The sequence below is a fragment of the Podarcis liolepis genome (assembly GCF_965112155.1).
Source record: "Podarcis liolepis genome assembly, chromosome: 3".
Lineage (NCBI taxonomy): Eukaryota > Metazoa > Chordata > Lepidosauria > Squamata > Lacertidae > Podarcis > Podarcis liolepis.
Window position 1 is genome coordinate 87,821,110 of NC_139557.1, and position 12,385 is coordinate 87,833,494.

At 40.9% G+C, this 12,385-nt stretch overlaps 1 protein-coding gene across 8 annotated transcripts in view; it reads right to left on the reverse strand.

Annotated features, from left to right (window-relative positions):
• Window positions 1-12,385, reverse strand: part of KIF6 (kinesin family member 6) — a 147,660-nt gene that overhangs the window by 50,533 nt on the left and 84,742 nt on the right. For all 8 annotated transcript variants that reach the window (XR_014524578.1, XR_014524579.1, XR_014524580.1 and 5 more), the window contains exon 15: window positions 4,001-4,056. Coding sequence is in view for 1 of the 8 variants with exons in the window: in XM_083497189.1 (XP_083353315.1) it covers window positions 4,001-4,056 (56 nt within the window). In the remaining 7 variants the exon portion in view is untranslated. The remainder of the gene's footprint in view (window positions 1-4,000; window positions 4,057-12,385) is intronic.

Here is a 12,385-nt window from a genome sequence, read left to right on the forward strand (position 1 = left end):
AAGTATCTACTCTTGCTACAATCTTAAAGGGAATGGGAGACTCACAAAGGCTTTTGCAAGCCTTCTCCCTTACCTTTAAGACTGAAACTCACATGTTTTTCCTGTGAGCAGGGCGGGGTGGGGGGGGTGGCAGGTCTTCCCCACCCTCACCTCTGCTGCCACCTGCCTGCTCAAGTGTGCAAGCTGCTTGTGAGAAGTGCTTTAAGGCAGCTCCCAAGGTCCCATTATAGCTGAACAGGATGCCCATGAGCTGCCCTTAAGGCCTTCTCAAAGCAGTTTTTGAAGCACCCACTTTCATTTAAAGGAGAAGGGTGGCAGATGCTTCAAACAGTGCTTCTGAGAAATGCTTTAAAGCACACCCCACAGTCCCATTTTGACCGACACAGGTCTTAAAATGTTTCTCAAAAGTGTTGCTTCTCGCCCACTCCACTGCAATCTTTCACCTGCTTGCAGGAGGAGCACATGAGCTGTGCTTTAGAGAAGGCTTGAAACTCCACTCATGAGCTGATGAATGAAGATTAAATGCTGCTGACTTGGCTGTGAAATCCTGTTCCCTGCTGGCAATAGGGTGCACAACCAATGCAGGGTTAAACCCTGTCCTCCTGCACATCAGCAGTGACGCCTGTCACCAGTGGCATCAACTGATGGCTGAGTGGGCATGGTTGAGGAAGAATGGCCTTGCGGGCCAAATTGGACCCCTAGGTATGCCAAGACTGCAGGCCAGAGGTTTCCCAATCCTGCTGTGTTCTCTTCTTTTAGATTCAAAATAGGAGTATTGTTATTAGCACATTTACATGATATTCTCCAATCTGAGGATAAATATTAAAGGAATCTTTTGAAGCAGTAATTAATTTTCAGAACTGCAACAGATCTTCACTTTCTGTGCCTGTGAATTCGTTTGTCAAGTTAGGAAAACAATAATATATGACAACAGAGAACTCGTTTCAATATCTTAGTTTCATTCCAAATGCCACTATATCAGCTGGGACACTTATTAAGTAGCTGCAATGTTTTGTATACCTCTGTTGCAAAATAGTAGTATTTGTTTTCTTTAAAAAAAGGGAAATGATGAGGTATGCTTGACAGAAGTTCAAGCTACAGCCAACTGCTGTCTGTCACTATCACAGCAAATCATCAAGACTGGTAAAATGGATTCTACATTGCATCAAGTGGCTTACCAAAAGGTCCTCCTATGACCTTTGTGGTAGAGAATTTTTTTATTATTAAGTGTTGGCTGGAAAAATAGAAACTGATACTTATGTGATCTGGCCTTAATTGTGCACACTGGGGCAGCCAGGAATGCTTTAAGGAAACCAAAACAACAATAAAAGTAAATTAAATATATAGCTGTAGGCCACAGATGGCTACAATTCCTGCAGTCTGGTTTTCCAGTATAATTCTGGCAGATTAGGAACCATGCATGGCGTAATGAATGATACTCTGCTTATGCATTCTACATAGAAGTCACATTTAGTTAAGTAATGGTCCTATTGTCCACACAATCTACCTTCAGAATTGGGGGGCGGGGAGGGGCGAACTCTTTTGATACTGGAGATTTATACATTGGTTGTATAGTGCTAGCTTTAATAGAACAAACTTGGGGGGGACTCAGACAACAATGGGTGCATTCCTGTGGCTATTTACAATTGCATTTACTATGTACTAGCAGTATGATCCACCCAAAGATAAGCGTGTAAGTTCTGTTTACTTTAATGGGAAAATTGAGAATGTGCTTAACACTCTCCATCAAAACCAACAGGGATTTAAATTAGCTTATCATTGAGTGAATTGTACCAAGGGGGTTTTCTTGCCTCTGCAGCTGTTTCAGAATTGCTTTAGTACTGTGTAAGAGCTTTGCGATTCTAGCGTGCATTTCACTTTCACTTTTTTGCACTGGATTTTGGGACGCTATTGAAGGTCCTCATCCTGCTCATCTACAAGCAAACATAGGCGATTCCAGAGTGTGCTGCTGCAATCCACACAATGCAAAGTGTGAAGCTGGTGCAAGAAATCACATATCAAATTGTATATGATATTATTATTATTTATTAAATTTATATACTGTCCTTCATCCATAGATCTTATGGCAGATCACAGTATGTTGTTACCCATGCAAATATACCCTGTTGTGGGAGAAGCAAATCAATTCCATCTATAGTTAATACTGCACACAGTGCCGGATTTACATATAAGCTAAACAAGCTATAGCTTAGGGCCCAACTCTCTTGGGGGCCCCAAAAAAAATTAAAGAAAAAAACCCTGGATGTACATTTCCAAAATTTAAGATAGAAAACGAATAAAATAAAACCTACATACAGCAACAGTGTTTTGTGTTGTGTAGGCTCCTATGATGTAAGAAATGGGCCTCGCCTGCTAGCCTGCTCCCTAAAATATCACTGGTTTGCTCATTTCTATATCAATTACTTTGATAAAATACATATTTTCTTATGTGCAAATAGTTTTAGATACTTATTAGGTCCATAAATTACCATATAGCATATATTCAACGCAAAAAACAGCGACAATTTGTTGCTGACAAAGGACAGCTGGACATATAAAGGGCCCAATTACCTTCAGTAGCTTAGGGCCTCATCAAACCTAAATCTGGCCCTGACTGCACAACATGAAAAATGCAACAAGGAAAGAGAGCACAGGAAGTAGGAGACATAGAAAGAAATGCCGGCATAACATAAGCAGGAAGTCCCGTATCAAATTCCTGCAGTGTGTAGCATATACATTATTCAAGGATCGGCACTGAGAAATTCCACTATATAAGTTGACCACTTTCTGAGAACACACACTGAGCAAACTTCTTATTGCTAGAGGAAATTAGTTTGTTATTAGAAATGCAGGTTGAAGACAGACGTAACATCCTAAGTATGATAGAAATGGTCTGTACACACATTTGCTACATTCTGAGGCATATCTCTTCAGGGCAGAGGATGTGTGTTTAAACCACTTCCACCATACTTGTCTGTTTTTACCCCAAAGTTAAATGAGTAATCATTATGTGAATGATACAATCTTTCATCCTCAAAGACCAAGAATTCTACAACTAGAACACACATTATGGTGTCTAGACCATTTCCGTGATTATTACTGAGATACTGAAAAATGACTGCATATTTTGGAAACTTGGGAGAATCCTAACCATTTCCCTACCTTAATCATTCTGGACTAAGAATAATTTGTTATTTCATTATTACTATTAAGGTTTGTAGCTTGTCCTTCCACTAAGGAGTTAAGAACAGCATCTGCACAAAAATCAGATGAAGTAGATCAGGATAAGCAAGCTGTGCATCTCACAGATAAGCACGGCATGCAGCTGGACTAGACGATCCTCAGTGTCCCTTCCAACTTTACTATTCTATGATTCTATAGATGAATCTGGACTGCCAGCATTGCAACCCAGTACACTAAGCACTGAACTGGATATGGTTCAGTGTCAAAGATGTGTCTCCCTTCTCCCCAATGTCCCACCCCCAGGGAAAAAAAACCCTAGGGAGCCAACAAGATTTTTCAGAAGATAGGTAAGGAAAAGAACAAGATTTGTGATGTCTGCCACAACGTACGTATATGCTTGTCACCAGACCCAATGTTTGAGACAGCAGTGGCTATTGGGCATCTTGATTTTAGCATTCCTGGTTAAAGGTGAGCTTTGGCTGAAAATGTTTATACCTTTGATAGGTCATGGTTATATAGGATCTATTTTGCAACTTGTACGGGTATTATTTTACCAGTACTCTTGTCACCTTACTCAGGACCATACTGTATCTTCAATACACTGCTTCACAAAGCCCTTGCTGGCTTCCTTTGCAAAACAAAAAACAAAAACCCTTTGATAGTAGAGACTTAAGAGGTGAGTATACAGAAAGATGAGCAGAAGTCATAGCTGGTGGTAACATCCAGCACAGGATAAGCAGCTGATCTTAAAAAACATTTAAAATGGCTTGATATGATGACATTGTAACAGAACATGGAAGATTCATGGATTACTTACTGATTTTGTTTCTTATTTCATTTACTTTTTCTCCCATAGATTTTGCTTCAGCAAACCTAGTAAACAAAACAGTGTAGGTTAGTTAGATTACTGTAAAACAGAATTGGTGGCACATACTCTGGTGTCAACAGATCAACACGCTTTTCTACTTGTGGAATATGAGCTCTTTCCTTTTTCTTTTAATCTGAGTTAATTCTTGAACAACATTCCAACTGAGATAGTTGCAGGTTGCTCTTTATATTTGCAATTTGCATTTTTTTTAATTCCATGACCAAACAATGCAAAACAAAACGTTACCATAATCAACATGCATTGTTCATAGATAGTAATGATGAAGAGGCAAGACTTGTGAAATGTCATTCATTTACTTGTTCTATTATCTGTTTCCATCCAATTTCAGGATTATGGTATTGAAACATATTTTTCACGTTTTATGTTTTGTATCCTTTTCACTGCACATTCTGAAATAACACTTTTTTGATACATGTTTCAGGATTCCCACATCCCTTTACTGGTTGTTTTTTTTTTAAAGCCCAAGTCCTTATTTGGAACTGGTATTTCTCCGCTTTTAGAATTGTCCTAGCAAATTTCAGAATACCTGTGCAATTATTTTAATGTAAAAAACAACACTGATAAAAACATTGGGGTGGAAAGTACAACAACAAACCAATATTAACAATCAACCAAACTAGCTTGGGCAATTTTTGGACATGGTAAATTTATTTAGAAACAAAGAACAAATAAATAGACATTTCTTTCGTAGCATGTTTCTAACCTAAACACTGCTTTTTCCCAGAATCACCTTTAAAAAGCATCTAACGCACATCTCCTCATTAGGCTTCAGCAAAAAGAAAGTTTGCATGCATACTATTTCGGCTTACTTCAACACATGACTGACTCAAGTGATGGAAAACTGAGGGGAAAACATGCAGGCAGGCTGCAGGAAATGGCACCAGTGACTTGGTAGGCTGCAATATTTTCCTCTATGCTTGTACTCACATAATTAACCCTCATACTGGTCAGAAGTGCTGAAATGGCAAACCATGAAAAAAAGATCCAATGACGTGTTTTGCATGATTATGAGTGTTAACCCCAGTGGTCTGGCAAAATGTGTGCTGGAATTGTGTTCTAACAGCAAAACTACTGTTCTTTATGTGCACTAATACTTCCATAGTTTATTAAATGTTCCTTCTTCCATTCTGGTAGATGACTATATTACAACTCTGCAGGTAGGAATTAAGTTTGTGTGATGACTTTTATCAGCAAGACTTCATATCCTAGCTGCTTCCAGGACAACAAGGATCATGCTTTGATAACGTCACAAATTTAAATTTACCATATATTCTACACAGAGCTACCCCTGAAGACAGTTTCCAAGCTGTAGCTGAGGCAGAATAAAGTGACATTTTTTCTGCTACACAGCGTATTACACCAGTGCTTGCTTACTTGGGTGGAACAGGTGACCTATTAGCTTCTAGACCCAATTAAACTTACAAAACTCCGAAGAGCTTGGGCCTGCACATTTCAGGAAACACTTTTTCCCTATACAGTATACATTAGTTCAGGTTTTGCCAATATGGCACCTTCCAGATGTTTTGGTTTACAACTCCTATCACTCTCAGTGTGCTGGATGGGGCTGATGGCAGCTGCAATCCAAAACATCTGCAGGGTGCTAGATTGGTGGAGACTGCTCTAACTACTCAGCATCTGTCAGAACACCGTCTCCTTGTCCGTGGCACTAAACTCCCCATTGCTAAAGCCCAGCATTATGTAGCTTCAGAAGTCACATGGAAGGCCCACTGGGATGCATGGGAAGTATTGATTTGCACTTTGCTGGCAATGAATGCTCCTGGCCTTAAGGAAACGGCCTGTGCTGTCACTAGTGGCCCTTCCTGCCACTGTTTTTCTTGAAAGTGTAATTCTGCTTTAGAAGGAATACTGTTAGCAGGGAGGGCTAATGTGGAGACCATGGATCTGGTCTTTCAAAGCTTTCCTACAGAACTGCCACAAAGAGGCCCAGATTTATGACAAGAGTTATCCAAGAAAGTTCAGAAAAATCAAACAAATTATGAGATGAGATGAGATGAGGGAGGGAAGAGCACAACCCTCACTAGTTATTAATATTGTCTTTGTGAAATATTTGATCCTTTTGCAGTTCTCAGACATTTCTTCTGGGAGGCAATTGCCACAGAATTCAAGCTGCAGATATTCTCCCACCAAGATATGAAGTTGGTTGACCATTCCCTTCCAGGCTGATGCTGACATATTCCACTGAAAAGGAACAGTTGTTTTCAGACTGCTGCTTAGACTCTCAGAGTTTCCCACTCTTGCCCGAGAAAGGCTCTCAGCATCAGCTGCTGCTCCCCTAACCACTCAATTGTGGCACTAGGTGTTCTAGAGGAGACACCAGGGACTCCTACTGGCCACGTTCATGTGCTTTGTTTCAGGAGACAGAACTCGTTCAGTGACATTTGTGTTCAACACATGGCATCTTTCACATGTGACAATGTTTGGACATTAGCCAGAGGAATGCTGTTATTGGTGGGTGATACAGAGTTGCAGAGGTAGTTAGCTTTTGGCTGTCTAGATGTTGCTGGACTACAACTACCAATGTCCGTAACTACAGGCCTGTTGGCTGGAGCTGATGGGAGTTGGAGGTCAACAACATCTGGAGGGGAACAGGTTAGCCACCCCTGTGCTAGGCTCTCGGACGAAATGGCCTTGCCTTTTTTCCCTACTGCTATTACTGTGTTTCTGATGTTACTGATTGGAACATGTAGGGCCTAAATAATTACACTGGCTTAAGCTCCAGTGTAGTGGTGACTATGTTAGTTGCACCATAAGACTGTACTTAAGTTTTCAGGCTTGTTGTAAGGACAAGTTGCATGCCTCCCTGAAGTCTGAGATTTAACTTCTGGAGAAGTAGGCTAAAATTTGAAGGTTGGGAAACCAGTAACTTACATTAACATATTTTAAAGGCATCCTGAAATCTCCTCAGAATGCAATAGATAACAAAGTGCCAGTGACTTACCAAGGACTGGCAACGAAAATGTTGATCAATTGTCAGGGTTGATGCTGTGCAGTCTAAAGCAACATTTCCCAACCTGTGGGTTGTGATTTGCAAGTGGATTGTAAAGCCTGTCCAAGTGGGTTTGAAGCTTTGTAAGTAAACTCAAAATAATTATTGCAAATGTGGTGACAGTTTGCCAGGTACTCATACAAGGAGTTACAGCTTGCCTCTGATGTGGAAACATTGGAGGCAGCACCTGAACATCAGAGGAAAGCTGTGAAAGTCACTTAAAACAAATCCCTGTACCTTGTGGTGAACCATCACCAGATCTGCTGCCAGGTTTAGTTAATAGTTAAGTGAAGTTTGCTTAATCAGAATAAGAAATGATATCTTTATCCTGTGTATCCATAATGATCTGAGATTATGTCTGACAACCATCAAACCCCACATTGATCTAGTTGTTAGCAAACTCCACCACCCAGTTGATTCTTGCCAAAACAATATTTATCATGAATAAAACTATTAAAATATTCATGGCTTGTTTCATATTGCTTGTGTAACCATATGCTTTTAGAATAATTTTTTATAGTTTATGAAGCAATATCCTGAAATCAGATGGCCCATAAACAAAACTTTGAATAACTTTGTAAGTACTATAAATATTTCAACAAATTCCACATTAATAGGGTCATTAAGTAAATTTTAGCTTGGATGCCTCAAGTAATGGTTACAAAATAGGCAAATTGGGAGTTAAAATGCACAAAACTGATGGCTGCTGAAGACCAGAGGTCCTATATTCATGTGACAATAAAACGATGGGTCACCATACCAAGTAAATTTGAACTTGTGGGTTGCATCCTCAAGAGGTGGGGAACTATTGATGTAAAACATATGGGAAGCATCAGGTTGCAGAAGGCTGCACTACTGGGTTGACAGATCTGATTCTCCCTGAGACCGCGCAGGTAAGGAACTGACAATGTGAGCCTCCCAATTTCTAATTCTTCAGTTTGCAGAGGTATTTGAGTCAAGTCTCTAACATTTAGCTTACTTTAACTTTTATTTTAATGTTATCTACACTTAGCTTATACAGATAAACAATCACATAAAAAGGAGGGATTAAAATATGTATTTAAAGATAATTCCCTTGAAATAAATCAAAGATACCTGTGGGATGACTCATTCTGTTTGGGGTTTTGTGGCCAGGACAGTCATGAAATTTTGAATGGTTACTCAGATGTGTATAATCATCATTGTACAGATTGAAGACATAACTATAGCATTTAACTGTTAGCAGAGCCTTGGGTTTAAGTGATTATCTGGGCAAGAGTTGGTCTAGCAGAAGCTATTGGCAAAACCCGCAAGTTCCATTTTTGTCTAACAAAACGAGCAGTGGAACAAAGCTAAGAAATAGCACTTTTCCACATGAGAGGCATAGCTGGGCAACTGTCTCCTCTCAATTAGTCACTTTTTCTTTCAAATTGTAAGCAGCTAGTATCTTAGGACTCCATACCCTTATTTGAAGGATCATTTCTATGGTGAGTAACCAGAGAGGTGTACTCAAAAGTGATTGCTTTAAGAGCCGAACCCAACATGGATAATTGGGCCATACTTAACACACTGCTTCTGAGGTAAACAGAGAAGTAGTTATGGAAATGGTTTGCCCTGGGTTTTGTTTGTTTGTTTGAAGCATTTGCTGTAATATAAGGGATAGCTTGCAAGCTGTGAAAAAGAGACATTTCCTCAACCTGGATTTACAGAGGGGTTGGCTTGATGAGTTACATGACCTAATATGTTATTTACCAGCCTGCCACAGTTTCCCTGCCTTCCTAGAGGAAAGGACCTAACCCTTTCCAGCAGTCTACCTCTTATTCTTGCCTCTCCAGTCGCCCATGCTCTTTTGAGCAGGGACTTACTGATGGACATCATCTGGCATCAGTGGAGACAGGGGCAGCTGGAGGTGCAGTATGCAGGTGTGCTGCTGCTGAATGATACTCCAGATATTGTTAGACTATGACTGCCACCACCCCGACCATTAGCTATGCTGGTTGGGGCTGATGGAGTTTAACAACATCTGGAGGACCACAGGTTGGTCAACCACGTTCTACAGGCACATACACAGCTTAGATCTAGTTGGCCATTCAGCAGCAGCATATTAGGACAACACAGCTCTAACTATCCCCATCTCTACTGCCACCAAACAACATCTGATTGAAAAGGTTGTGGAGATCCTCTTCCCGGTCATCTAGCATTCAGCAGCCGTGACCCATTATTATTATTACCGTATTTTTTGCTCCATAGGACGCTCCTGACCAAAAGACGCACCAAGCTTTTAGAGCAGGAAAACAAGAAAAAAAATCTGACTCAAATTTTGTACTAAATTATTTAAAACAGCAAAGTGTGTGGCTCCTGTCCACTTTGCTGCTTTAAAGCGAGCCATGGTATATAATGATGAGAATGGAAAAAGGACACATTCCATTATAATGTAGCTGTTTTCATTATCGCTGGGAAGTCAGTATTGGCAGCAGTCACAAAAACTAAAATTTGAGCATTTTACTGTTATTAATCAAGAATATTAATAGTCAGGGAGAGAAACCAGGGCTGTGCAAATGAGAAGTGCTTGGAGTATGGAGGAACAGCAAAAAGATGATGATGATGATGATGATGATGATGATGATGATGATAATAATAATAATAATAATAATAATACTTTATTTATACCCCGCCCATCTGGCTGGGCCTCCCCAGCCACTCTGGGCGGCTTCCAAAAGAATATTAAAATACTGTGAAGCTAAAGATCAAATGATTGTGCTCCAGTTCCTAAATCTCTGAAGTTTTCTCAAAACAGGCATGGTTGTTTTGAAAGGAAGATTCAAAATGGAGTGACTGAGCAAAGAACAGAGGAGGAAAAGAGGGCAGATAAATAGCTTCCATTCAATACCAAGAGAACACAATGTTTTTGGTTTAGTATAGGTGGACTGTACTTGTAAGAATTTGTATAATGAATTATAGAGTTGGAGTGGAATATCAGAGCCTCTTTTCAGCAGTAAAGATTAGCTACTAGGAACATGGTCCACACACACAGGATGTCTGGTTATAGCTGTGCAGTTTAAACTGTTCCTGAGCCAGATACCTGCTCAGTTTTAGCTGAAATTACTATTACTGGTTTGTAGAGATGCTTTGCATGTATTTATGACTATTTCCCCAAAACTGCTACTTGAAGAAATCCCCAAACTTACTATTTTTAAACTTCAAATGGAGCTCAGAATCCAGTTAGGCAATCCTTTGCAGTTGAATTAGGAGGCACTGAGAGACAGCAATTTGCTGCTCCCCACCCCCACCCTCCACCCCAGGAGCACACAGCCTTCCCTCTGCTTGCAAACCTTGCAAACCTTGTCCGGACTTCAGGGGAAAGCAAAGTCTGTAGGCAGAGCTGTGTAGCTCCACACCCCCACCCCCAAAAAGCACCCCAGCAGCACACAATCTTCCCTCTGCTTGCAAACCTTGTCGGGACTTCAGGGGAAAGCAAAGGCTGTAGGCAGAGCAGTGTGGCTCCTCCCCCCACCCCCAAAAAGCACCCCAGCAGCACACAGCCTTCCCTCTGCTTGCAAACCTTGCAAACCTTGTCGGGACTTCAGGGGAAAGCAAAGGCTGTAGGCAGAGCAGTGTGGCTCCTCTCCCCACCCCCAAAAAGCACCCCAGCAGCACACAGCCTTCCCTCTGCTTGCAAACCTTGTCGGGACTTCAGGGGAAAGCAGAGGCTGCCGGTAGAGCCGCGTGGCTCCTCCCCCCACCCCCAAAGAGCAGCCCGGGAGCGCACAGCCTTCCCGCTGCTTGCAATCCTTGTCGGGACATCGGGGAAAGCAGAGGCTGCCGGCAGAGCACTGTGGCTCCTCCCCCCACCCCCAAAGAGCAGCCCAGGAGCACAGGACAACAGCGATTTGGCTCCAGGGAACACACATTCGCTCCATAAGACGCACAGACTTTCCCCCTTACTTTTTAGGAGGGAAAAAGTGCGTCCTATGGAGCGAAAAATACGGTATTTATTACATTTGCTAGTCGCTTAAAAAAAGTCTCAAATCAATTTAACAAGATAAAATATGAAAGTTGAAAACAATTAAAACCAGAAAATTAAAACAATGTATAATCCAAAAGGCATTGCATTCTGTATTACACAAAATACCCATCCAATAACATAATAACAAGGACAAGTCCTAATCATTACTATCCTCTGCAGCCACCACTGACCCATATATGTATATATATTTTCCTATTAATAAAATAATTGTGCATCTGTTGAAATGGGCTCTAGAGTACCAAATCTTAGGCCATAATAAATCTATTATCCATGACACACTTGGTTGTGGCTAACATACCCACCTCTCTGGAGTTAGTTAAGCAGTTTGGAAATACAAAATATAACACAAAATTTCAAGTTACAGATGTTGTTTTGGTATGCACTTTCCTACTTCATCAGATTCAAGAAGGAATGATGGGTTCCTTTAGCCACCTTCTGCAGAGAGTATACATTCTACTTGTGGTGCACTGTGGTCTGGATCGTGCACACTGATTGGGGGAGGTGTTGGCAGATAGACAAAATGTTGATGGCAGAGGGTTGGCTTGAATGCCTTTCTGATCTTTTCCAATGCTGTGATTTTACGATTAAGGTTACTGACAAGTTGGAAGCAATTGGGAAGCAAACTAGAAGGAAGATAAGGTGCCTGAAGAGGTAATGCTAGTGTGGTCAGGATTGGTGGGCAATGCCACTCCACCACAGAGTAGCAGAAGGAAATCTATAAAAAGCAGCCATGCAGATATCTCCAAGTGCCACATAACATAAATTGCTCCAGTGGTCTATGGAGGTATCCACCCAAATTTTTTAAAAGGAAACAGGGGAAGAAGCCAAAGAAAGAAAATACAGTGGAATAAAAATAATTGTGAACCCAAAGTCAAGCAGAGAATGAGAAACATGACAATCCTACTGCATATAGTAATACTGGCATAGAAGAGGTTTACATTTAGGAGAAAGTTATGCTAGCTTTGAAATGTGTTGTATATATAATCCTTACTTAGAAATTTGAACAGTGGCTGGGTCAGTGAGTTTCTGTACAAGTGGCGGTTCGGCAGCTATGTTCCAAATTACAGAGTAGATCTGAGAGGAGTTTGTTTTGAACAAGTGTGATGTATTTGGAGTTCCAAACCTCTTTTACTAATGCGTTCTGCAAGCAGCAGCAAGACTTCCTTGCTCTGTTTGTATGGCATCTACGGCAATTTTAATGAGCATTGCAATGCACTATGCCAATATTAGAAGTGCGGTATTATTCTACGCTTGTTTCCTCAGAATAAGTCCCACTCTGTTCAATAGGGTTTGCTTAAAT